The sequence below is a fragment of the Saimiri boliviensis genome, chromosome 18, assembly GCF_048565385.1.
Source record: "Saimiri boliviensis isolate mSaiBol1 chromosome 18, mSaiBol1.pri, whole genome shotgun sequence".
Lineage (NCBI taxonomy): Eukaryota > Metazoa > Chordata > Mammalia > Primates > Cebidae > Saimiri > Saimiri boliviensis.
Window position 1 is genome coordinate 2,828,208 of NC_133466.1, and position 25,874 is coordinate 2,854,081.

The 25,874-nt window shown below is 48.9% G+C and overlaps 1 protein-coding gene across 1 annotated transcript in view; it reads right to left on the reverse strand.

Annotated features, from left to right (window-relative positions):
• Positions 1-1,386: 1,386 nt before the first annotated feature.
• RRP1B (ribosomal RNA processing 1B) overlaps positions 1,387-25,874 on the reverse strand; it is a 31,918-nt gene continuing 7,430 nt past the window's right edge. Inside the window, exons 2-16 of the mRNA XM_039480536.2 lie at positions 23,471-23,553; positions 20,987-21,044; positions 19,396-19,481; positions 18,676-18,737; positions 18,196-18,325; positions 17,115-17,179; positions 16,569-16,747; positions 13,517-13,692; positions 12,512-12,609; positions 11,398-11,417; positions 9,975-10,106; positions 8,711-9,435; positions 6,622-6,774; positions 5,608-5,671; positions 1,387-4,239 (exon numbers count right to left, since the gene is read on the reverse strand). Coding sequence (XP_039336470.2) covers positions 4,046-4,239; positions 5,608-5,671; positions 6,622-6,774; positions 8,711-9,435; positions 9,975-10,106; positions 11,398-11,417; positions 12,512-12,609; positions 13,517-13,692; positions 16,569-16,747; positions 17,115-17,179; positions 18,196-18,325; positions 18,676-18,737; positions 19,396-19,481; positions 20,987-21,044; positions 23,471-23,553 — 2,225 coding nt within the window. The 3' untranslated portion in view covers positions 1,387-4,045. The remainder of the gene's footprint in view (positions 4,240-5,607; positions 5,672-6,621; positions 6,775-8,710; positions 9,436-9,974; positions 10,107-11,397; positions 11,418-12,511; positions 12,610-13,516; positions 13,693-16,568; positions 16,748-17,114; positions 17,180-18,195; positions 18,326-18,675; positions 18,738-19,395; positions 19,482-20,986; positions 21,045-23,470; positions 23,554-25,874) is intronic.

Genomic DNA, 25,874 nt, shown 5'->3' on the forward strand with positions numbered 1-25,874 from the left:
CAAATTTGCTCTCTTCTACCCCCTCAAATCTACAATAACTGAAATAAATAATTCACTAGAGGGACTCAACTCTAGTGAATTTTTTATTTTGGTTACTGTGCTTTTCAACATCTGTATCTCTATTTGGTTCCTTTTAAAACTAACTTCGTATTATTTGAGGAAACACTGTCATCGTACCATCTTGGAATTTTCCTGCCCCAACCTTCCTGGCTAATGTTTGTTACGTTTAGAGATGGGTTTCATCATGTTGGCCAGGCTGGTGTCTAACTCCTGACCTTGTGATCCACCTGCCTTAACCTCCCAAAGTGGAAGGATTACAGGCGTTGAGCCACCGCACCTGCCCCATCTCTTACCTCTTTAAATATGGTTTCCTTTAGTGACGTGCACTTGAAGTCTGTCTGCTGCCATCAGCACCTGTGTGGCCTCAAAGGCAGTGCCTATTACCCCTTTCCTCCTTGTGTATGACACTCTCTTCTTTGAATGTCTTAACTTTTATTGAAAACTGGACATTTCTGATAATACATTATAACCTATTTCCCTCTTCCCCTAGGGCTTTCGTCTTTTATTTTTAAAGACCTTGTCTCATTCGTTGCCCAGGCTGGAATGCAGTGCTATGCTCACAGCCCACTGAAGCCTTGACCTCCCAGGTTCAAGCAACCCTCCTTCCTCGGCGCTGCAACTAGAACTACAGGTGCATGCCAGACGCCTGATTTTTCTTTTTCTTTTTTTTTTTGTAGAGACAGGGTTTCGCCATGTTGCCGAGGCTGGTCTCAAACTCCTGGACTCAAGCGATTTGCCCACCTAGGCCTCCTGAAGTGTTGAGATTACTGGTGTGAGCCGCTGTGCCTGGCCCAGGGTTTTTGTTTGCTTGCTTACCCAGTGTCTGTGGATTTGTCTGGGATCCAAAGTACACGTGAAAAAGTTGTTTCGGGGAATGTGTGCCCACAAAGACTGTGCCATGCTTGTCTTCTGCTTGCCTGACACTGACCACGCCCACTGCCAACACCCAGAACAGGCTCTGTCTGTGGTGCCAGCCCACCTGTGCCTGCCTCACCCTCACGGCTGTCAGTTTCTGGGCTGCGGCAGGGGGTCTCCGCCCAGCACACTGGCACTTCTCCGCTCACCGTCACGAGCAAAGGCCTGAGCGCGGATGTTCCAGGCACCGCCGTCAGCACCTGTGCGCGGTCAGGCCTGCTTCCAGCACTCGGAGAAGGTCCGCTGAGCAGCCCCACCAGCTCTGCCGGCAGCAGACATGTGGTGAGACTGGTACCCAGAGTCTTGTTTTCAAACTCAACCAGCACCAACATCTTCCAAATCCTGCTGCACTCTAACAGCTCCCAAAAAGGCCTATTTTTACACACACTGAAAGTCAGCATCAAACACAAATCAGAGGGCAAAGACTTTTTTTTAATTGGACTTGGTTTTGACGAGTACGGACAAGCCCCGCAGACATGAGTATAATTTGAGTGCAAAGTCCTTGCCAGCATCGCCCAGCAAATTCAGAGAAAACACACACAGAAGTTAAAAGACAGCTCAATTCATCTTCCAGCACCTGCAACTGTTTCCAGACTTTCTGTGTAGTCTTCTTTGTGCTTTCAGTTGAGTAAAAGTCAGAGAGGATAACAAACCTTTAAAGTCAGATCCGTAACTGTACAAAACTGACCGGACTATGGAGAAGGGGAACCGTCATTTTACAAAATATTATTAAGATCACCAGCATTAATTTAAATTATTTCCTTTTCTGGACTTCCAAGTCCACTTGGCAATTTTACTTAGGAAAATATCATGCTTAAATAGAAAACTGGTAGTCTAAACACATCTTCTTTGTGTGACATATTCTTGTGTGCATATGTAATGAGAATTTTTAAAAAATTGTTTTCTTCCTGCTGCCAAAACGTAGGCATTAAAAATAAGTGACTGTAAACCTAGGTGACTTACTCATAAAAAGGAGTAAGTGAGGAGAGAGAGAAGGAGCAAGAGAACCCGAGCGTCCTGTCACTCACAGGCGTGGTTTGGACAGGAAGTGCGTCTCTAGGATGTTCACTGCTTCCTCAGAGTAGACAGATAGTATAAAAATGCTAGGAAGAAACATTCCTGCAATGGTCTGCAGAACAAATGTGCCAGTTTTGCCTTAGAATGTCTTAAGACATCCCAATAATGTTGGATTATTTGGCCTGTTTGGCTATACGACCCATCTTTAAAGCTGAAACAAAAATTGTTAGAAAAATATTCTAAGAAGAATGAAACTTAAAAAAAAAAAGAAAAGTTAAAAATATTTGCTCACCATAATCATTTCACTGTATCAGTTTTGGTTCCGAATGTGATTGTAAGTATCTATCCATTGCAGCACATGAGAACCATGCAGCCGCCACGACAGGTGTGTTGCACATAAGACTTCTCTTTAGAGTGACTATTTAACAGCACAAAGCTCACTCATTTTTTTTCATGGCGCATTGTGACAAAACTGTAACGGAGTAGGCGAAGAACAGACTGAATGCTTCCTTTTCACCTAGGCCTTCACCAGCCAGCCAACAGCTCTCGACACCAGCAAGTCAGCTGACACTCACGGGCGAAACCCCACCCTCGGCTCCGAGAATCAGAGACAGAGGGAAACTCAGTGCAGCTGTGCAGACCCAGGGGCTGAAGCCATGTTGTCCTAAGCCACAGCCAGGACCTTGGAGCAACCCGGGGCCCCTCTGCTGGGAGGAAGCAGTGGAGAAAGGGACTGGCCAGGTTTTTCACCAAAACCCAGGGCTCCTATGGGGGTGGGGGGCATAAAGGGAGGGAGGCGGCTTTCACTTCTAGGCCTGAGCAGAGCGTGCTGGCTGGGAGTGCTGTATGCCAGCCCAAACCATACACCCACCCGTGCCCGCTTCCCATCTGGCTTGTAGCTGCCCTAGCTGCTGGGAAAGGCGTGGCCTCAGAGGCTCTCCCCAGGAACCATTCACTCTGAATCTGCCCCTTCTCCAGCTCTCAGGCCCAGGCCCAGACATTTCCTCAATCAGATCCATCATCGAGCGATCACTGCTCAAAACAAGGCCTCCAGTCTGTTTCTCCAGCCACAGGGGAGTGCCTTCCGCTCCCCTGTGTTTTTAACGAGATTCCGCGAGGACTGTCGAAAGCTCTGGAAGTGCACGCTTCCGCATCTCAGAGCAAAGGGAGCTGAGCGGGAGCTCAGGCTCCAGATGTCCACCGCAACCTCTGACGGTCAGGCAGTGACTCGGCTGGAACGTGGACGTAGGGAGACGGGAGCGCAAGGGCTTGGCGGAATGAGTGTCCTCCATGCAAAGACCTCAGCAGAGGGCTCAGCCTGGGTCGGGGTCCTGGGTAAGAGCGGGGGGCTGTGCTGGCCTCCCGAGAAGACACTTTGGGCTTGCCGTAGAGGTAGGAAAACAGGGAGAGAAACCAGGTAGGGAGAGAAGAAAAAGCCTCCAGAACACAGAGCCTCTTCTTCCCCCACCCCTACCTGTCCACGCCCCCAGCTGAACACATGTAGAAAAACTATGGTATTGCTGATTCTGTGACAAGAATCTTCCTGATCGGTAACCTGCCCAACACCCACAGAACATGGCAATGAAGCCCTACATGCTTTTAAAAAAAAACAGACTGTTCAGACTAGACAAACCAGAAAACCAGCTTAGCATGGCCAGTACGGTAATGAGTACTGAATCCCACCTATCTTGAGTTCCCCAGGAAGTGCGGTTCCACCTGTCATTGTGCCAACAGCATTGATTATTTAAACTTCAGATCCATGTGCTCTCCTCAGCTTCACAGAGGGTCTCATTTCCTACGCCAGTGGGAATCACCGAGGGTACCCAAAAATGTAAAATCCTGGAGAGCTCAAAAACAAACATGGTTTGCAGCAAGATTCAACCAAGACGCCCGCAGCTGCTCTGAGGGCCAGGATGCAGCAGCCCGCACATTCAGAACCTTGCACACAACTTACAGGAGCTCAGGAAATGATAAAAGGCCCCACATTCTTAAAGGTATAATTTATAGAGTAGTCTGTACAAAAGCAGTCTTTTTCAAGGGACTCTGCTGCTCCTCAGAAGAAATCCACGGCCCTGGGCCTTCTCCTTGGCGTGGTGGTCAGGGGCTTCTTGGCCACCAGGGGTGAGCTGGCAGGCGAGCTGGTGGGGGTCTTCAGTACCCCGTGGAGGGGCCTCTGTTCAGGGTCGAAGGCCACCCGGGAAGCACCCGTGGGACTGACCAAGATACTCTTGTCTGTCTTCTTGAATTCTGTCCCAAGTGAGAGCAAGGCCCCATGTTAAGCAGGTCAAACAGCTGTCCCTTCAACAGGCTAGACAGCGTCCTGCCTGGGTGCCAACCCTGCCCATTTGCTAGGATGAAGCGGGGCCATCTCAAGGCTCTGCAGAGAGCAGGCCTGAGAGCCTCCTGAGGCAAGGAGGGCAGTGAGGCCACGGCCCCACGCCTCAACTCACCCTCCCAAGGGAGGCCCAGGGCCGCCTGCCCAGACCAAGGGGAGCTGCTGGTAGGGTGGCTCCTGGAACTGTGAACTTTGGGGGTGTTTTGGACAATGAGTGGACCAGGCATTTGTGTCTGGGACAAATCTGTGCTATGTGGAGCTGCAGGATTTGTCCTGTTCATTCTCTCCAGTTGTAAAGGCTGGGTGAACTCCTCCTCTTCTCCCTAAACACACATACCCTCACACACACACACACACACACACACACACACACACACACACAGGTGCATGTGCAAACACATACTGGTGCATGTACACACACAGATACTGACGCATGTACACACACTGACGCATGTACACACACATGTACTCATGCACACACCCCCATACACTCACATTCATACACATAAACTCACTCTCATACACTCATACAAATACACTTACTCCTACACTCACACACATTTACACACACACATACACTCATACATGCACTCTCACATACACACACACACTCAATTACTTGTGGTTCCCAGTGAGAGTTGGGTCCTAAACTCATACTTTTTAAACCTTTGGTTTCTTTTGTGAAAGCAACTCGAATGGATGGCAGCAATACCAGAACTAGGAAGACAGGGATTTCCCTTCTCCACCCCCCAGGAAACAAGTGGTTATGAAGTTTCGCAGAGAGGCAGCTACAGCTGATGGACCGCTGCGATCTCAAATGGCCTTTCTGTGGGTTGGCTTGCAGTACTTAGAGACACTTGGGAAAACGGCTTTTGGATCACGTCTCACCGGGTAGCCTCTCCTAAGAGGTCCCAAGCAATTGGCTGCCCACTCACCGCTGGCACCCCACTCACAGCCCTTTGAGGACGAGGGACACATAGGTGCTTCCTTCTGACTCTGGAATGGGCACTGAGGGGCTGGGCACGGTGGCTCATGCCTATAATCCCTGCTCTTTTGGAGGCTGAGGCAGGTGGATCACCTGAAATCAGGCCGACATGGTGAACTCCCTTCTCTACTACAAAGACAAATTATCCCAGCTACTTGGGAGGCTGAGGCAGGAGAATCGCTTGAACCCAGGAGGCGGAGGTTGCAGTGAGCCAAGATTGTGCCAACCTGGCTAGGAGCCACGCCAGGAGTTGCAGCTGTGCTCGAGAAGCCAGGCGCCGGCACACCCCACTTACCTGCAGTCATGTTTCTGTTCAGCCCAAAGGTGACCTTCTTGGAGCTGGACGGCGTCTTGTTTAGCTGCAGGAGAGAAACAACAGGAGTAACACAGCGTGCGGCGGCCGCGTGGTCTCCCCGTCAGATTATTCTGGAGAACCTGTCCTGGAGGGGCCGTCGCCCACACTGCCGCTTACTGAGTGGCGCATGCTAAGAGGCCAAAGGGACTGCGGCGGAGACCGAAACCAACTGTCCTGCCGGGGCTTCACCAGGAATGCCCTCCGCCCTCCCGTGTCCCACGCACGCCTCCCCCAGCCCGGGGCACTGGTGCTCGCACCCTCGGCAATTGCGGCCAGCACCTCATTCCCACACCACAGGTCCTACCATCTGGGGAAGAAAGGCAAACAGTGAAGGCACCTGAACCGTCCTAAAAGCAGTTTGCCACTGAGAACCTGTGAGGACAAATGCCAACGACTCGCCTGCCTTTTGCTGGAGAGTCCTGAAGTTGTAACCTGAAGACTGACATGGATGAGGCGCTGCCTCCGACGGGGTCTCACCTCATGGACACTGCCAAGGACTTGGACTCCAAGCTATCTATCTCCAAGCTATTTCCGGCGGTTCACCAAAACCAAACGTGCTCTTTCCTACTTAAATTCTGGCAAGCGGGTCCAGCCTGCATCAGGAAGCACTTCCTCAGGTTCCTGCTGACCCCCATTTCTGAGCGGACCTGCTACTGCTGACTCGTGCTACCTGTGTTCTCACAGCGCGACGTTTCATGAGAAAACGGGTTTCTGCAAACCCAGAGCTGGAAGCCCCAGGAGGCAGATGTGTGGATCAACCGCCCCTCTAAGTCCCCTTCGCAACTGCGATCCCTCAGGGTGGGTCCCAGACCACCCAGGCCGGAAACCTGCCCACTGTGGCCAGGCTGAGAGGCCAGAGTGGGGCTCCTGCCTGGCATGGGAAACACCGTCAGCTCAAGCCCATCTGTGCCCGTGTGCAGAAACGGGCTGTGCTGCCCCCGGGAGGATGCGTACCTGGACGGCAGGGCCTGGGGAGTGGGTGGCAGTGCTGCTCTTCGCTCTTCTGAAGAATAGCGGCTTTGGCAAAAAGGGGGTGTCAAACGTCACAAAGTCATTCTCTGCCCTCGGCTGCTGCTGCTTCAGGGAACTGAAAGCCCCACTGCTTCCCTATGTGAGTTGGGGGCAAGAAGTGGGAAGGAGGGGTCAGACGAGAGCCTCTGGTTCCGCCCATGCACACAGGAGGTGGCAGAGCCCGAGGGGACCCAGCCTACCCCGCAGCCTGCAGTTTCCTGCACTGCATTTGCAGACAGCCCTTCGATTCCAGAGCCCAGACTGCACACAGCACGGCCACCTCTGGGCCAGCACCATGCCAAGAGGAGCGATGAAAACGCCCTCTCTGGGTAAGGACCCACTTTATCTTCATTCTCAAGTGGAGGGTTTTGGCCTTTCAAGCCCATCTGTTAAAGAATAATTCCCTCTCCATTTGTAGCTGAAGCATCACTGCACTGGCAGCCTGGTGTGGAGGGCAGTGATACCCACATGGTGGCTCTGCTCACAGGCGAGCTCAGGAAGCTCACTGGGTGTGCAGCGACTGACGGCCACCCAGAGGTCGGCTCTCGTCCTGGGCTCTCAGAGGTCTGGGAAGCCCAGTGCAGCTGAAGACACACGGGCGGCTCCGGCAGGTTCAAGGGTGCTGCCTCGAGAGCAGGCGGCCTGAGGAGTGCCTCCTGTGCGCCTTCCCTCTGCTGGGGAGCTTCCCTCCACCCTGAGACTCACTCGGCAACACCCCATCCTCTCTAGCACCACCCAGGGCAATGTCTCCGGCCCTCTCGTTGAGGAAGCAGCACTGTAGGTACAGTGAGGGGCAGGCTGCAGTCAGGGCGGTGATGGCAGCGCTGAGAGGGCAGCCTTCTGCCGTCCAGCTCAGTGCCCTGCTTCCCTGACCAAACTCACTCGCTAGCCACTTGCAGACACTCTTAGCCCCAAGCCAGCACTTGCCAGGTCCACATGTCCGCTTCAACAAAGATGTCATAACCTCTGCAAAGCGGTGTGTGCAAAGCAAGAGCTGATCAAGGGTGCGCCACCTCTGTGATGGGCAGATTATTTTCCTCTCTGCAGACCACAGGTCTCTATCTCTACTACTTGACTCTGCCACTGCAGAGTGAAGGTGGCCATGGACCTGCACACACGAGTGGGCATGGCTCTGTTCCAGTGAAACGTTTGCTGGCCCCAGCCTGGAAGCCCAGCACACACAGAGGTGATGTGAAAAGCAGATCAGGGCCAGGCACAGGGGCTCACGCCTGTAATCCCAGTACTTTGGGAGGCTGAGGCAGGCAGAGTGCTTGAGCCCAGCCTGGGAAACAAGGCAAAATGGTATCTCTACAAAAATTCCAAAAAAACTGGCTGGGCACGGTGACCCATGTCTGTAATTCCAGCTACCTGGGAGGCTTAGGCAGAAGAATTGCTTGAACCTGGGAGTTGGAGGTTGCAGTGAGCCAAGACTGTGCCACTGCACTCCAGCCTGGGTGACAGAGCAAGACCCAAAACCTGATCAACAGCCTGGTTCCTCATTTAAATCTGGCTCAAAAGATCCCAGTAGAAGGAAAGTCTTCCCATTAAGAAGATAAGTGGTCCTGCTAGTGAAGTTTCTCGGAAGCGGGGGGAGCTAACAAAAGAAAAGAATATAGAAAAGGTGGTTAAGTGAGGCCAGACAATTTTGGCCTTCCTCTTCGGCCAAAGGGGCCGGGACTGGCCATGTGCTGCTGAAGAAAACCAGACCTGCATCTGATGGAGGCCCAGACCAGACTGAACACGCCTGGGGCAGCAGTACCTGGCCCACGAGATAACCTGCCCAGCTTGGGGCGGGCCCTTCCAAACCCAAGCATATGGCCTGGGGGAGTGAAGGTGGCCGATGAGGACCTGAGTAACTGGTCACCTGTGACTTCCTCCTGGTGAGGGGGGTTATGAACAAGCCCTATTCTACCTGCTGCTGGGTCCAGAGGCCTGGCTGCCGGCCCCCACTCTTTCCCTCAGGAGACAGGGAGGACCCCGGACGCGTTTGAGCGCCTCTGCGGTGAGCTGGCCTGTGGGCCTCCCACCTTACCAGAGCCTGGGGTTGCCCGGCCTCGGACTCCGACACCCCGTTGTGCTCTACCAAGTTTGACATCTCTCTCATTTTCTTCCTCTTTTTCAGGCTTGCGGTTTTCTGGCTGGACAGGCCACAGAGCTCCAGGCTGCCGGGCTCCGCCTTCTTCTTCTGCAGCCTCCTGCACAGGGGCGGGACAGTGTGGCCGTTCGCCCCCTCTGCTGGGCTGGTGGGAGCGCCTTCCTGCTGCAGCGGAGGCCAGGCCAGCACAGACAGGCCATTGCCATTGATGGGGACAACTCCAAGCTTCCGCTTCCTTTTTAGGAGTTGGGCTCCACCTGTCGGGGACACTCTAGGTCCCTGAGGATGGCCGCCACTCAGGCCACCCTGAGACACATCCTCTGGTGGCAACACTGCTGATTCTGACATTTCCCTGTGGGCCCTCGGGCTCTTCTTCCGTGGCCGTTTCCTTTTATTGTGCATGGGGACAGCGGGAGGACGCTCGGAGCCACTCTCCTCCCCGGTGCTGGATGCGGCCTCTGCCGCCGGCTCGGCCACATGTGGATTCGGGGCTCCTTGCCCAGTGGCCTCGGGCTCCCTGCCCCTGTTCTCTTCTAGGGACAGGGCTGCATCCCCTGGGCCTGGATTTTCACGCTGGAGGTGGTGCTTTTTCTTCTTCTTCCTTCTTCTCTTTTGAAGACTGCTTTCGCTGTCCTCTTCCTCTGCACAGAAGACTCTGCTTCCTAAAAAGACACAAGCCCATCAACAAGCACCCTAATGCTGGCTGAGATGGTATGATTGGCGGACAGAATTTTCTGATATTCTACCACCAGGAAAGATTCTGTCTCCCTTGAGGTACCCAGTGGGCCCCACTACCTTTGCTGTCGGCCCCACTTCCTCCATCCCCAGCGGTGACTGGAAGCTTTCCTTCTGTCCATTTAAACACACATGATCTGATTTCTATTAATCTTAGGTCCCAAAGTTAAAACCATCGATTTAGAGTGATTGTCAAACAGCCGCCCCCCAGCCAGCGCTCCCTGCAGAGGTGCCCCGGGGAGCTGGCGGATATGAGTAGGGTGAGGTGGGGGAAAGGCGGGGATGGTGGCTCTGCTGGAAACAGCAGAACGCTCAGAAAACCCCCTTTACCTCTCAGCCATTAAAAACTGAAGCTTTGGGCTCTGCTAATGCTTCATGAAGGCATGCGCTCAAGTCTCGAGGTCTCCATAATGCACACCACTCCCCAGGGGCTGAGTCACGCCCTCTTTTCAGCTTTACAGCTTACCTTTCTCCTTTTCCAAGTTAGTTTTCTCTAAAAGTTTATTTCCTTTCTTCTTATGCTTTCCTTGACTGAGGATTGGGTCATCTTCATCAGCAGAAATGTCCTCAGAGAAACTGAGTTGAGATATACTGCCTCCTAGATGCCAGAGTGACACACTGTCAGCTTCTCCAGATGCTTGAGACTCTGCCCCAGCGGCCCAACAGCGGCACCCCTCCCGATTCCTGCCTCATCGTTGTTCCTGTTTCTCCCACCCAAACCTGAACGCAGCTGACACAGGAATTAAGACTTAAAAAAGCTTTGTGGATTTCTCAGCCAAGGAAAGCAAGGGATCACAAGTCCCAGGTGACACCCTCCATGGCTGGACCCCGGGGCTTGGCTAATGCAGTCTTCAAATTCCAACAAACTTGCTGGTGCTCTTCCCAATTTCTTTTTCTTTCTTTCTTTTTTTTTTTTAAAGACGAAGTCTTGCTCTGTCACCCAGGCTGGAGTGCAGTGGCGAGATTTTGGCTCACTGCAACCTCCGTCTCCTGGGTTCAAGCAATTCTGCTGCTTTAGCCTCCCGAGTAGCTGGGACTACAGGCGTGCACCACCACGCCCAACTAATTTATATTTTTAGTAGAGACAGAGTTTCACTATATTGGTCAGGCTGGTCTTGAACTCCTGACCTCATGATTCGCCTGCCTCAGCCTCCCAAAATGCTGGGATTACAGGCGTGAGCCACCGCGCCCGGCTGGCTTTTCCCAATTTCAAGTGTCCCTAGTGCATGAGGAGTATGCGGTGACCTCGCTGACTTGTCTGAACATAACAAGCTTACAGCAGCCCTTCCCGGAGCAATGCTGATCCTAACAGCAAATGAAAGGGATTCTGAGAAATTACATTTTTCACCTTCATAGAGCATCCATTTAAAACCTTGCTAGGCCAATGAAAATCCATCTAGTTAAACAAAAACCAAACCAAAACTTCACACCACTCACACCTGAGAGGAGTCTGCCCTCCGGCTCTGGCGTTAGGGGAGAGCCTGGGAGAGGAAAGTGGGCAGGCTGCAGAGGGCCGTAGGCCTGTGTCACTCCTCACAGGTGTACTGTGGTGTGATTCTTTCTTTCTTAAGAGTTGGGGCCTTGCTCTGTCACCCAGGCTGGAGAGCAGTGGCGTGATCACAATTTAGTGCATCCCGGACCTCCTGTGCTCAAGCGATCCTCTCCTCTTAGCCTCCCGAGTGACCGCGACTACAGGTTCACTCCACCGTGCCTGGCTACTTTTTTCATTTTTAGTAGAGATGAGGCCTCGCTATTTTGCCTGGGCTGAGGACTATTATTTCTTATTAGAGGTTTTCAGTACAGTTCTTTCAATCCTGTTTCTCAGCGTTGGGCATCTATACCCCCAGTTCATGAAAAACACCATGAATGATGATCTTGGCATGCCTCACCTTCAGAGAGGTCTTGGAATCTAAAAAATAAAATAATAATGAAAAAAAAAAGTCACAAATGTTCATAAAGAAATCCCTTCTTTCTGTCTTCTGTAGACTTACATATTCAATTTTTAAAATATAAGCAATAGTTAAGTATTTGTTAATTCACGTTCTCCTCCAGGAGGGGAGGCTAGAGAGGAAATTCTGTGAAGGAAAGATGGTACAATACAAAGGCAAAAAAGATCCAGGCCAGTGCCACCCCCAGTTACCAGCACACCAGCAAGGACACGGCAGACAAGGTGCATCTTGGCACACCCAAATCAAACTAAGAAATTCAAGTCTGCTTATATTCAATTCTCCAACGGAGAAAGGCAAAGCTGTGTTTTGCTCTATACAATGTGTGTGCATTAGAACAAACAAGGAGCATTGAGGCACAGTGTGGGGAGGTGCATGGGGAGGGGACACTGGATGGCAGGGGCCTCGCGCAAGCTAGGACCATCCTGTGCCTTGGGAACCCAGCTGGGAAATGGGCAAAACTACAGAGCTGCTTTCTAGGGGCTTAACACAGAAGACTTGAAAGTATGCAAACCACTCAGAGCAGTGCCCGGCTCCCAGAGCGGGATCACACAGCTGTTATTTGTCCCCAGTGACAGCAGGCAGCACATGAGGCCCTACAGTGAATTCCAGGTCATGTCATTGCAGCCAGAGTGACATCAACACTGACAGCTGAATTAACTAACACTTTTGGCATAAGCACATGGGAGGGAGGGGGGTTAAGTAAGGAACCCCGTCTATTCAGCAGCACACCAGCAGAAGACACCGAAATAGCAGATGTACATCCGTTTCTGGTTGGTTAATTTTAGACATTAATAAGCGTCTCCTCACATCATTCTAAAGCTGCTCAGAGGTGAGTACGGCTGCACTGGAAGAACAGAACCTGACGGGTGGGACTGCAGTTTCCATTAAATTTTTCAGTTTACATGTGTCTACCACATTGCCATAAACAAAAACATTAAAGGACAAAGAAAGAGAAGAGCAGGCAGACGGCTTTCCTACACCAGGAGAGCGGAACTAGAGCAGCTGGGCTTGACCCACAGTGATGATCTGAGAGACCCTCTCCCTAGTCACTGACTTTTTGATGAGTTTGGAGAGACGCTTCCTGTTGAAGGGCGGGGTGTTCTTCCTGTTGGTCATTTCCAGGAGTCGATCAGCAACAGCCTTATAGTCAAACTAGGCAGGAAGAGAAACTAGGCGTAAGTCTGCGCCACATAACACTGCCTGACTTGGACACTTCCATCTGTAGTAAGAGAAAACCCTTACGGAAGCATCTGGCCACAGACAGGCTAAACAGGCACGTGCTGGGGCCTGGCACCCGGACGCACAAGCACTATCTTAACAAACTCATGTTCTGTCTATTCTTGGGAGAAGCTGGGTAAGCAATTCTTTCTTTAAAAAAAAATTGTGATAGAGTACATACAACAAAATTTACCTGGGTGTGCTTCATTTTTTCATTTGAGATGAAGTCTCACTCTGTTGCCCAGGCTGGAGTACACTAGCATATCTCAGCTCACTGCAACCTCCAGCTCCCTGGTTCAAGCCATTCTCCTGCCTCAGCCTCCTGAGGAGCTGGGATTACAGGCACACACCACTGCGTCTGGCTAATTTGTGTATTTTTTAGGAGAGATGGGGTTTCGCCATGATGGCTAGGCTGGTCTCAAACTCCTGATCTCAGGTGATCCGCCGGCCTCTGCCTCCCAAAGTGCTGGGATTACAGGCGTGGGCCACTGCGCCTGGCTGCAGGGTGTGCTTCTTTTTAAGTTTAATCTAGATTTACAATCTGTACTTGGTAAACCTTTTTTTATTTGAAAAGTGCCACTAGAGCTGGTTCTGTGGTAGAGAACAGCACAGAGCTTAACCATTCAAAATCAGGGCTACTATCTCTTTCTAAACTCCATCATATTTACATTTCCTTTCCTCCAACAAGCTTATTCTTAGGAAGGTGACATTTAGTGACTGAAGGGATTAAAAAGGAGTTTGTACTTCAGGCCTTACAGCTTAACTAGCTGTGACCCTAATTCTCAGTCAGGCTACTCCACAGCAAATCTGTATTCCATGAAAAGCAACAACGGCCACCCACCTGGAGAAGCAGCCCCGAGTCCTCAAAGGTTCCACAGCCATCTCTTCTGCTTTCATCACTGCGTCCATCTCTTCTGCTTTCATCACTGAGTCCATCTCTTCTGCTTTCATCACTGAGTCCATCTCTTCTGCTTTCATCACTGAGTCCATCTCTTCTGGAATGACTTTTGCCCAGTGCTGTCAAAATACACCCAAAGACCAAATTCTTGACATACCAAATACACAGAGGTGACTACTTTCACAGGAGCCACTGTCTAATTAGGTGTCTCTTAGCAAGAAAGAAGCGTGGGCGCGGTGGCTCACATCTGTAATTCCAGCATTTTGAGAGGTCAAGGGGGTGGATCACCTGAGGTCGGGAGTTTAAGACCAGCCTGACCAACATGGAGAAACCCTGTCTCTATTAAAAATACAAAATTAGCCGGGCATGGTGGTGCATCCCCGTAATCCCAGCTACTCGGGAGGCTGAGGCAGGAGAATTGCTTGAACCCAGGAGGTGAAGGTTGTGGTGAGCCAAGATCGTGCCATTGCACTCCAGCCTGGGTGACAAGAATGAAACTCCCATCTCAAAAAGAAAAAGAAAAATTACTTCCTGTTGACCAGGTCTGAGAAAAATAAAAGGAAAAAAAGATTATTGATTCTATCTATCTATCTATCTGTTTATTTATTTATTTATTTTTTGAGACAGGGTTTTGCTTGGTTGCCCAGGCTGGAGTGCAGTGGTATGATCCCGGCTCACTGCAGCCTCCGCCTCCCAGGTTCAAGCGAATCTCCCACTTCAGCCTTGCGAGTAGCTGGGACAACAGGTGTGCACCTCCATACCTGGCTAAGTTTTGTATTTTTTGATAGAGACTTGGTTTTACCATGTTGGCCAGGCTGGTCTTGAACTCCTAACCTCAAGTTATCTGGCCGCCTGGGTCTCCCAAAGTGCTGAGATTACAGGCATGAGCCATTGCACCGGCTTGTTTTTTTCCTGATTAAACATAATAAATAATCACTGTAGAAAATAGAGAAGTATAAAGAAAACAGAAACCACCCATAATTCTGCCACCTACAGCTAACTATTAACATTTTGGGCTAGATGCAGTGTTTATGCCTTTAATCCCAGCACGTTGGGAGGCCAAGGTGGGTGGAATGCTTACGCCTAGGAGTTTAAGACCAGCCTGGGGAATATAGTGAGATCACTGTCTCTACAAAAAGAGGTGTGTGCTTGTGGTTCCAGCTACTTGGGAGGCCGAGGTGGGAGGATCACTTGAGCCCAGGAGGTTAAGGCTGCAGTAAACCATGTCAATCCGGTTCACTCCAGCCTGGGTGACAGAGTAAAACCTTGTCTCTAAAAATAAATAAATAAATAAAAACATTTGGGTTTATTCTTCCAGATTTTTAAAAAGCATAAACAGTGTCCTAGCCAGAGCAATCAGACAAAAAAAAAAAAAAAAAAAAAAAGGCATCCAAATTGGTTAAGAGGAAGTCAAACAGTCAGTGTTTGCTGATGATATGATCGTATACCTAGAAAACCATAAAGACTCATCCAAAAGGCTCCTGGTATATGAATTTGGCAAAGTTTCAGGATGCAAAATCAATGTACACAAATCAGCAGCACTGCTAAACACCAAGACCAACGACCAAACTGAGAATCATGTCAAGAACTCAATCCCTTCTATAGTGGCTGCCAAAAACCCACCAAAACAACGATGACAACAAAAACAAAACGAAGCAACCCCAAAAACCTTAGGAATATACCAAACCGAGCATGTGAAAGATGTCCACAGGGAAAACGACAAGCCACTGCTGAAAGAAGTCCCGATGACAGAAACAAATGGAAACACAGAAGCACATCCCATGCTCATGGATGGGTAGAACCAATATTGCGAAAATGTGGTATGTATACCACGGAATACTACTCAGCCATAGAAAAGAATGAAAATAATGGCATTCACAGCAACCTGGACAGAGTTGGAGACCATTATTCTAAGTGAAGTAACTCAGGAATGGAAAACCAAATATTGAATGTCCTCACTTAAAAGTGGGAGCTAAGCCATGAGGATGCAAAGGCTTAGGAATGGTACAATGGGCTTTGGGGACTCAGGGGGAGGGGTGGGAGCAGTGACGGATAGTAGACGACACATCTGGAAGAGTGTACACTGCTCAGGTGACAGGTGCGCCCAAATCTCAGAAATCACCACTAAAGAACTTATCCATGTAACCCAAACCTGTTTCCTAAACTATCAAAATAAATAAAATGACCTTTTAGGAAAAAAAATAATAAAAGCACAAATAAACACTGAAAAACAAATCAGATGCACAACTATCAAATAGCCATAATAAAGAAAACCCAAACAACAAATCGGGCTCCTTCTATGTAGAGTTTGTGCCCTGCCTTAAAAATATATATACACATATATTACATTTCCTTTGGTCCTTAGTTTCTGGTGACTTTGCTTCAGAGTGGTTACATGACACTTGAACAGCACGGGTCAACGGCGTCCTCAGCATTTCCCTCATTGTGTACACGAGCTGCCATAGCGCACTGTGGGGAGGGTGCTGAAGGGCATGCCACTTCAAACGCACTTTGGACACGAAGTCCACAGACACAGCAGCAAGACACAGTGGGCATTTAAACATCCAAAGGAAAAGAACCTGAAGGAAGCCGTGGGGTGAGAAAGAACAGCTACAGAAACAAGTGTACGTCCCTCCCACAGGAATGAGGCCACGCTAAGGTGCTGACGTACGTCAAATAAAACAACAAAGCAAACCCCCCCACCCCCCAAAGCACTAGCAGTGACCATGGGAAAATCCCTCAGCAGAGTCCTGAGGTCCTGGGAGGTGGAGAAATGTGTGTACGCCACATGGGACAGGTCTCGGGTCTCCCCAGAGCCCTGTTAGGCACCCCCCAGACACACTGAACCCACCTCTACTGCCTTTCTTGGGAGGGGCTGAGGCACAGCCATCAATTCTAGGTTGCATTCAGTAAGATGTTGACAAATGTATTAAAAAAGGTTTGTTTGAGGACTGGACCAGAAAGAAAGCCAGACCGACCAGTAACAGCCTCTCACCTGTCTTCTTTTTACTGAGAGCTCTTCTCAGCGTCGCCTCATTTTCAGGCGGCTCTTCTGCAGAGAGGTCACCATCGCCCACTTTTGTCTTCTGTTCCTCCGACTCTTCTGGCACAAAAGGAGACTGATCTACGATAGCTTCGAAAACGCCCCTCGCTATGGTCCGCACCAGGCTGTGGCTGAGGGAGAAAGCACAGTGGCGGGCAGGTGATGAGAACAAACGGCCTGGCCCGCTGGCTTCAGGGGCGCACAGGGAAGCCCTGCACACGTCACTGGGGTCTGGGGCGGCCCTCCCGAGCCAGCGAGCATCTGCGAGGAACTGCCCAAGGGCCACCTGGCAGGCGTGGGACGCCCAGCAGTCTGATCCCTGGGTGTGAGAGGGCATTCTTGGAACGAGTGAGTCAAATACTGAAGCTAGAAGGGCCAAATCAGTGCCCAAAGCTCGAGCGCCCCTCCAGCTGCCCTCTGCTGTGAAGCGGTGTCCAGGTCCCCGCACCCGCTCCCCACAGGCAGGGCCTCGCGGCAGCAGGGGTGGGGACCACTCACTCCTTGGTCTTCGCAGCGACTTTGCAGAATGGATCAATCAACTTGAGATTCTGATCTGCCAAAAGCTGTAATTCAGAAATTAAAAAGGGAAAAACTGAGAGACAAAGAGCCTTTTCCCTTCTTGACATGTCCTTGAAAAAGGGACCATTTACATCTGCTACAAAGGTGGAGTTAGACCAAGTAATGCCCGTCTCACAGTGCCCCCGTGAAACGCCACAGACGCCCGGAACCAGGCTCCAGATCAGGGCCGCCCTCCAGCCACTTGGTATCTTAGAGCAGTGACTGGAGAAAGCCGGCCCGCCCAGCCTGCACTATCCTACAGCCCCACATACAGAACAGGGGTGCGCAATCTTTTGGCTTCCCTGGGCCACGCTGGATGAACTGTCTTGGGTCACACACAAAACACACAAACACTAACAATAGCTGATGAGTTAAAAACAAATTGCAAAAAAACTTGTAATATTTTTAGAAAGTTTATGAGTTCGTGTTGGGCCACACTGAAAGCTGCCTGGGCGGTACGCAGCCCTCAGGCCACGGGTTGCACCAACTTGATACAGGGCATGCATACACTTCCTCTACAAGAGGGGCAAACAGGGACAGTGCCTCCAAGTGTAAGACAAAATAAAATGTTCCCTGCAAAATACCTGTGAAAGGAAAGTAAAATCTGTGTATATTCCCACATTCAGGGAATCATTTACATACTAAAAATGTATGTTTCCATTCCAGCCTTTTGTCTATTTACATGAGTATATACCCTAAAAATGTCTATTATGTGCATAGCTTTCCTACCATTTTATAAAGCTCCCTGGATGCTGAGCACCCCTCTGTATAAGTGAGTTCTTTACGGGAGTCTGTAGGTCGCTTTCAATTCTATTTTACAGCTAAGACGGTCATGCACATCCTCAGTGCATAAATCCCATCCCACCAGATGCTTAGGACTCATTTCTAAGGCAGGACTGAAGCAATTCATGCTGCTACAGCAGCTGGTCAGGCAAAGTGCCACCCCACATCACTTGACTGGCCACTACAGCAAACACTGGTGGCTCCCTGACCCACGGGCAGCCTGTCGGCAGCTGCTTACCTCCTTCCCCCCCACTTTGGAGAGTTCATCCAGATAAATATCAATGAAGTGGAATCTCACTCCGTTAGGAGACTGACTCTCAGGACACAGGATCTCCTTCATCAGGACATCTAAGAAAACCTTGATTCGGCTACAGACGCAAACATACATGGCTCTGTTAGTGACAGTATGCCAACACTTCTTACTTCCCAAAGAGAAACAAAAATATTCCGTCTAGTACCTCCACTGCCTAACAACCAACGCAACGCTAAAACCACTTTACAAGGAAAAAAAGCAATCACTTAAATCAGTATAAAATGTTAACTGTCATATATACGTAACGATTTTATACCCCTACTGGATTTCGATTCTCTACAGGTGACGATGTATCTAGCTTCTCATAGTACTCTACAGAGTAGGAGGCACAGATCAGAAAACTTGAAAGACACTCTACCTTTCAGGTTTGAAGGTTACTAGATGCTGCTCGAATAGTTTACTGACCTTTCTTCCCAGCCGTTCCGCTTCAGGACTTCAAAGGACTGCCTCAGGACCAGACGAATCAGCTAAAGATAGGCAATTTTTGTTTTTTAAAAAAAGGAAAGGTAAGAAATATTAATTAACTCACCAGAACGAGGAGACCAATGAAAACTTTTGGATCCCAAAAGTGAAAAAATGCTCACAACAATCATATTTAACCTCTAGATCAAAATACATATTCATAGCTAGGAGCAGTGGCTTATGCCTGTAACCCCAGCATTCTGGGAGGCCGAGGCAGGTAGATCACTTGAGGCCGGGAGTTTAAGACTACCCTGGCCAATATGGCAAACCCTCATCTCTACTAAAAATACACAAATGAGCCAGGCGTGGTGGTGCATGTCTGTTGTTCCCCGCTACTCAGGAGGCCGAGGCACGAGAATAGCTTGAACCCTGGAGGTAGAGGCTGCAGCGATTTGAGATGGTGCCACTGCACTCCAGCGTGCACAACAGAGTGAGACTCTGTCTTAAAAAATACCCAACATATTCACTAATGCTCCCCAAACTCATCCTTAAGAGCTGCAAAAGCTAAAACAGAGCAGTTTTCCAGGACACATTCAAATTCTTCCTTCACACTAGGCCTGGAGCCTCCCAAAGTGCTTCAGAAATAAACCTTTCCATTGTTTTTAAGATAAAAGACATTCTTTTCTTCCCAGGAATTTTTGAAGTAACTGCGGCAGATCTTACCATATAGTATTTGTCCAGGCGTAGCCTGTCTATTCCTTTCCATTCTCGATTCATGGTTTGCCAGAAGGTCTGGATGAACAGGTGTTCTGCAGTGAACAAAAGGCTCTAAATACTTGGCTTCCACATTAACATATTACCATACAGCAAGAAAATAATGAAGAGAAACAAACTAGCATGATTTATTACTCACTTTTCTCAGTTATTCTTGGGCAGCTAGAAAATCTGTTCCATAATTACATTCACTCATTTCTTTTACATTTATTTATTTTTAAACATCACCTGGACTGTGCAGATCTTTTACTTTTTTACTTTTATTTTTGAGACAGGGTCCCACTTGGTGGCCAAGCTGGAAAACAATAGTATGATCTCAGCTCACTGCAACCTCTGCCTCCCAGGTTCAAATTTCTCCTGCCACAGCCTCCTGAGTAGCTGGGATTACAGGTGTGCACCACCACACCCGGCTAATTTTTGTATTTTTAGTAGAGACGGGTTTCGCCATGTTGGCCAGGCTGGTCTTAAACTCTGAAAGTCAAGTGATCTACTGGCCCCCGCCTCTCAAAGTGCTGAGATTATAGGCTTGAGCCAATGTGCTGGCCATGATCTTTTATATTTAAATAAAAACAGTAACAGGAAGGCTGGCAACATTGTAACATCAGATTAGAATGCTCTCTGGAGCATTGTCCCTTTATCCACTGCAAAAGCCATGTTTCTCTTAAAATCAAGATTCCGCATTCCACTGCTAGTGACCCTTCCTACTGCATTGGTACCTAACAATCAATCCCAAACCATTAATTCTCACTCTTATATAACCCACGTAGAAACCCAAGACTTTTGTCTGATGATAGGGTGTCATCTGAATGAGCTACAGCACAAAGCATTCAATTTTTCTCTTCTGACTCACAAAGCAAGCACTTTTTTATTCAAAAACAAATTTTGTTAATTTATTTTTTGGGGGCTTTATTTCTTTTTGCACAATTCTTTTTTCTTCTTTGCAAATCTATAGTATGCATCACATGTAGAATTTTCTTCACTGTGAGTCAGCTAGTATTCAGAGAACCACTGGGGGTTGCTAAAGTCATTAGGATGGTTTTCTGAAGAGCATTAAATAGAACAAACTAAGCCTGCTGCCTTTTTCTTCCTTGTAAGTAATCAATGCCTGACACAGAAGTACCTTAACAAACGCTCCCTCTGCCTTTTCTCTGGTAGAGAGGAGTTACTTCATAGTCTGTGGCCAGCGATGTCTTCTCTTAACTTATTTCTTATCAGTGGCGGCTCTGCTTTTGGGGAAGATGAACCTGACATCCAGAGGTCACTGGGGACCCTGCATCTGACTCTCTAGGCTCCAAGTGTTAACTCGGAATTTGGAGATTGGGAGGACTGTTATTTCTAAAAGCATTTTCTGAAATTTCTGAGATGTCAAACTGATTCTCCTCAAAACACTTCACCCTCTCAGCAGTCAATGACTAAGGTGATCACAGCTTTTACAAACAGGAATGGCTAGCTCTCTGACAGCTGCACAATACCGGCACAAGGCTCCCATGAAACTAGCACACTGGAACGCTCGGGAGGCAGGAGAAACAACAGGACTTACGAGCCGCTGAGTTGTTAACAGCATGGACCAGCTGCGAGATGGTGTTGGCGAGCTCCTCCTGCGGGGCGGAGGGGAGAGACGCGGGGTTACTGTGGGGCAGCGGGAGGCGCCCCGCCTCGGCCTGCTTCCTCCTTCCTCCTCCACCTCTGCTGCCAGAGTCTGCACCTCTTGGTCTCAGTGTCGCTTCCAGTAAGAAGTATGCGTACAAATATCTGAATTTCATCAAATGCGTAATTTCCAATATTGGTGGACTACTATGCTAACTTGGTTATGTCTGCAAGAACTGTTTAAGCAACATGTTTAAAAAAGGATCTCTAGTTATCAGTTCAAATGAACTAGAGACGAAACAAATTAGTTATCAGTTCCTGGCTTTACAACCGTATCTGGCCGTGTGTGGTCACCCATGCCTGTAATCCTAGCACTTTGGGAGGCCGAGGCACGTGGACCACCTAAAATCAGGAGTTCAAGACCAGCCTGATCAACATGGCAACCCCGTCTCTACTAAAAATACAAAAACTAGCTGTGCACAGTGGCGTGTGCCTGTAGTTCCAGCTACTCAGGAAGCTGAGAACTACTTAAACCCGGAGGTGGAGGTTGCAGTGGGCCGAGATCACGCCACCGTACAGCCAGGGTGACAGAGACTCCAACTCAAAACAAAAAAGCAAAAACTCACATCTAAACTGGGCATGGCAGCTCATGCCTGGAATGGGAAGCTGAGGCAGGCTGATCGTTCGAGTCCAGCCTCAGCAACACAGTGAGACCCAGTCTCTACAAAAAGCACAAAAATTAGCCAGGCATGGAGGCACACACCTGTAATCCCAGCTACTCAGGTGGCTGACACAGGAGGATCACCTAAGCAATAGGGATGTTGAGGCTATAGTGAGCCATGATTGCACCACTGCACTTCAGCCTGGGCAACATAGCGAGACTGTCAAAAACAAACAAACAAACAAATAAAACTTCATCATCGCCCACAAATCATGAGAAATGCAAAGACCAGCAGCAGGGTAGATAGACTCCACAGAGGGTAGATGCTGGGATGCTGACTGCACCTGGGTTGGTCAGAGACAAGGTGGAGTATGAAGGTACAGCCAGCTTTCTGGGCTCTGTCCTGGGTGAAGGTGACCCTGGGAGAGTGTGCCTTGTGTGGGAGTGCGCCAACAGAAGTCCTGTGCGGCTAGGGTTCCGTGAGAAAAAGCACACTCCTTGCTGGTCTCACTCACACCTCAGTCTCACACCTCAGTCTCACTCCTCATCAGTCTCACTCACACCTCAGTCTCACTCATCAATCTCACTCATCAGTCTCACTCACACCTCAGTCTCACTCATCAGTCTCACTCCTCATCAGCCTCACTTACACCCCAGTCTCACTCATCAATCTCACTCCTCATCAGTCTCACTCACGCCTCAGTCTCACTCACACCTTAGTCTCACTCCTCATCAGTTTCACTCCTCATCAGTCTCACTCACACCTCAGTCTCACTCCTCATCAGTCTCACTCACACCTCAGTCTCACTCCTCATCAGTCTCACTCATCAGTCTCACTCCTCATCAGCCTCACTCACACTTCAGTCTCACTCATCAGTCTCACTCCTCATCAATCTCACTCACACCTCAGTCTCACTCCTCATCAGCCTCACTTACATCTCAGTCTCACTCCTCATCAGCCTCACTCACACCTCAGTCTCATTCCTCATCAGTCTCACTCCTCATCAATCTCACTCATCAGCCTCACTCACACCTCAGTCTCACTCCTCATCAGTCTCACTCACACCCCACCCGGGCTGTTTTCCTTAGTGGGAAAAGGAGGTTCCTGTCCACTGGTTTTCTTCCTCCACTAAAGCTGTTGGTTGATACTTCTGAATATGATATAAAAATATTTTGCCCTGCTCCTACTCAAAATATGTTCAGTCAAATAAAAATAAATTAAAACATGTTATTATGGGACAAGTGGCCAGGCTGCACATTAAAACCCAGAAAAGGAAAATCTCGCCCTGAAGACTGTCATCCGCATCAGAGACTGGGAGACTGGCACGTGCTTCTCCTCCAGGCTGGCTCCTCTACCTCAGGGTGTGCGGTCTTTCTATGGAACCCAAAGCCCAGCGAGGCGGCTGCCTTGTCCTGGGTTTCACAGGGTCCTCACTGGTTATGCTCCTGTCATGCCATCCTTGACCACAAAAAATTAACTTAGCAGAAGAGAGAAACTTTAAGTGACGTAAGTCCTACCACGGAACCTATGGAATTTTACAGAGAAACAGTACCTTGACAACAGATGCACAGCCTTCCTTTTATTGGAAAAGCCAATTCACCTAACTACGTTGACACTGCTTCCCTTTCCATGTGGTCAAGAGGTAAGAAAATGACTCCTTGAAGCATGACTGTCAGTGTGTGTCAGTGTATGGGGGACTGGCAGCATCTGAGTGGTCAAGTCTCTTTCCGTCCACAGCAAGAACCCGGGAGCATGAGAAAGGGAACGCGAGTTACCTGCAGAAGGGGTTCATCCTGCACCCACATGCAGTAGAAGAGCCCCTTCCAGATTTTTAGAAGTTCTTCCTGACTGAAACCTCCTGGAAGACAAAACAGCACAAACATCTTACCTTAGAGTCTAAGCATCTCCTTGCTTCAAGTGGAGAAAGTAGGGAAGCACACCACATACATTTTAACTCTTTCTTCTGCAAATGTCTTCTTAAAAAACTGAAGCAAACATTTCCTTATTGTTACAAAAGAAACACGAATAAATGACTACCATACCTGCGGCTTTATCAGCGACAGGGCAGGGTGGCAGTGGTGGCCCGGCCTCAGTATGAGGAAGCAAATGTCATCATAACATGAAATTCACCAAGTGCCCACTTATGAAATCAGTTCCCTGTCAAGGCTCCCCCTCCACCACGTGCAGCCAGCCCACACACCAACATTTTCGCTGGTCTTGTGAAGTAAAACTGCAAATCTTACAGGAGAGGCAGGACTTGCTCAAGTCATCACAAGCCCAATAACAGGCAGCCTCACTCCCAAGAACAGAAAACCAGGCAGGCTGAGGACATGGGAGCTCCACACGGGACATCTGAAAGTCAATGGCCTAGGAAAGGGCCTGGGGACTGTGACACTGCTTTGGAACACTGTTGCAAAAATGACCCTTTAAAGGATCCTAGCAGGAGGTCCAAGTAGCTGTCTCCCAGTCACCCTCCCCGTAGTGACGTCATTTACTGTCTCATCACCAGGGTGGGCTTTGTTTTTAGCTACTCTGTGCTCTCTGGCTGCCTTCATGATCTATGACTAAGTGACCAAGTCTCGTTCAGCCTTAGATCTCCCGAGTAGACCCCAGGTGTCATAAAATATTCACTGACTGACATAAAGACTCACAAAATGATAAGGTAGGTGTACACTCTTGGGAGTTTCCAAGCCTATGGACCATGAAGTTAGAACAAACAGAATCCCCAAGTCTTGATGCGTGTTACAAATGGTCTTTATTAATGTTTTACTAGAAGGTACTAGGAGAACTCTTTTAGAGCAACAAAGTAGTATAAACTAGATGAATGCAAACAAATAAACACTTAGAATCAACGTGATCTTCAGTACTCCAAAAGCTGCTTAAAAATTAACAAAAAGACCTTTTTGATAGACCACAGTTTATTTACTGTATTCAGAGTGAGTTTACCTTAATTTACAGGTATTGATTTCCACTTTACTAAGGGGCGTTCTCCCATCAACAATATTATAATGGTACATTTTTATTTTATTTTATTTTTAGATGGAATCTTGCTCTGTCACCCAGGCTGGAGTGCAGTGGCACGATCTCAGCTCACGGCAATCCCTGCCTCAGCCTCCCAAGTAGCTGGGATTACAGGTGTGCGCCACCATGCCTGGCTAATTTTTTCTATTTTTAGTAAAGATGGGGCTTCGCCATGTTGGCCAGGCTGGTCTTGAACTCTTGACCTCAGGTGATCTGCCCACCTCGGTCTCCCAGTGCTGGGATTACTGGTGTGAGCCATGGTGCCCAGCCGACATTTTGATTCTTTTGTGATAGTTTTCTATGTAAAACCAAGATATCAGGAACTATCCTAAAACTAGTTTATTAAAGTATATTTCCTTTCAGAGTTGAAGAGATGATGTACCAACTGGTTCTCTTGCCCTCTTGTTATGAACAAGGCATGCCTGTAGGTCCTCACATGGATAATGTAAGTATGGTATGAATGATAAAGCCCACGAGAGTTGAGCCAACTGCAGTCATGAGCACGGCAATTTTTTTTTTTGTCAGAGTGACCTGCACTTATATTTAATCATTTTCAAAGACCACATATATCCCCAGTGAATTAAAGGCTTTGGGCAAGGATCATAAATGGTTGCTAACACATTAGATGAAAAGACAGCATCCACATGTAGCAGCTCACTTGAGCTCAGGAGTCTGAGACCAGCCTGGGCAACATGGCAAAACCCAGTCTCTATAACACTGTACTCCAGCCTGGGTGACAGAGCAAGACCTTGTCTTAAATGTACACACCCCACCCCTCCAAACAAAACCAAAAAATTAGCAGGGCATGGCATGTGCCTGTAGTCCCAAGTACTCAGGTGGCTGAGGTGGGAGGATGGCTTGAGTCCAGGAATTTGAGGCTGCAGTGAGCTATAATCATGCTACCGCACTCCAACCTGGGCAGCAGAGCAACTCTGTCTCTCTAACGAACAAACAAACAAACAAAACTGATAATTGAGAAACCTGAAAATGGATGTGTGAGACCATCAACACCCAAACCTCCAAACCCACTGACCAATCACTAACACACACAGGCAATCATTCATTCGGTGCTAGAGGTGATGGCAACAGGAAGAACGAGACACCCACCTTGTGAAATATTCTTGCAAAAACCAAAGGGGGAAAAAAAAACTCACCACA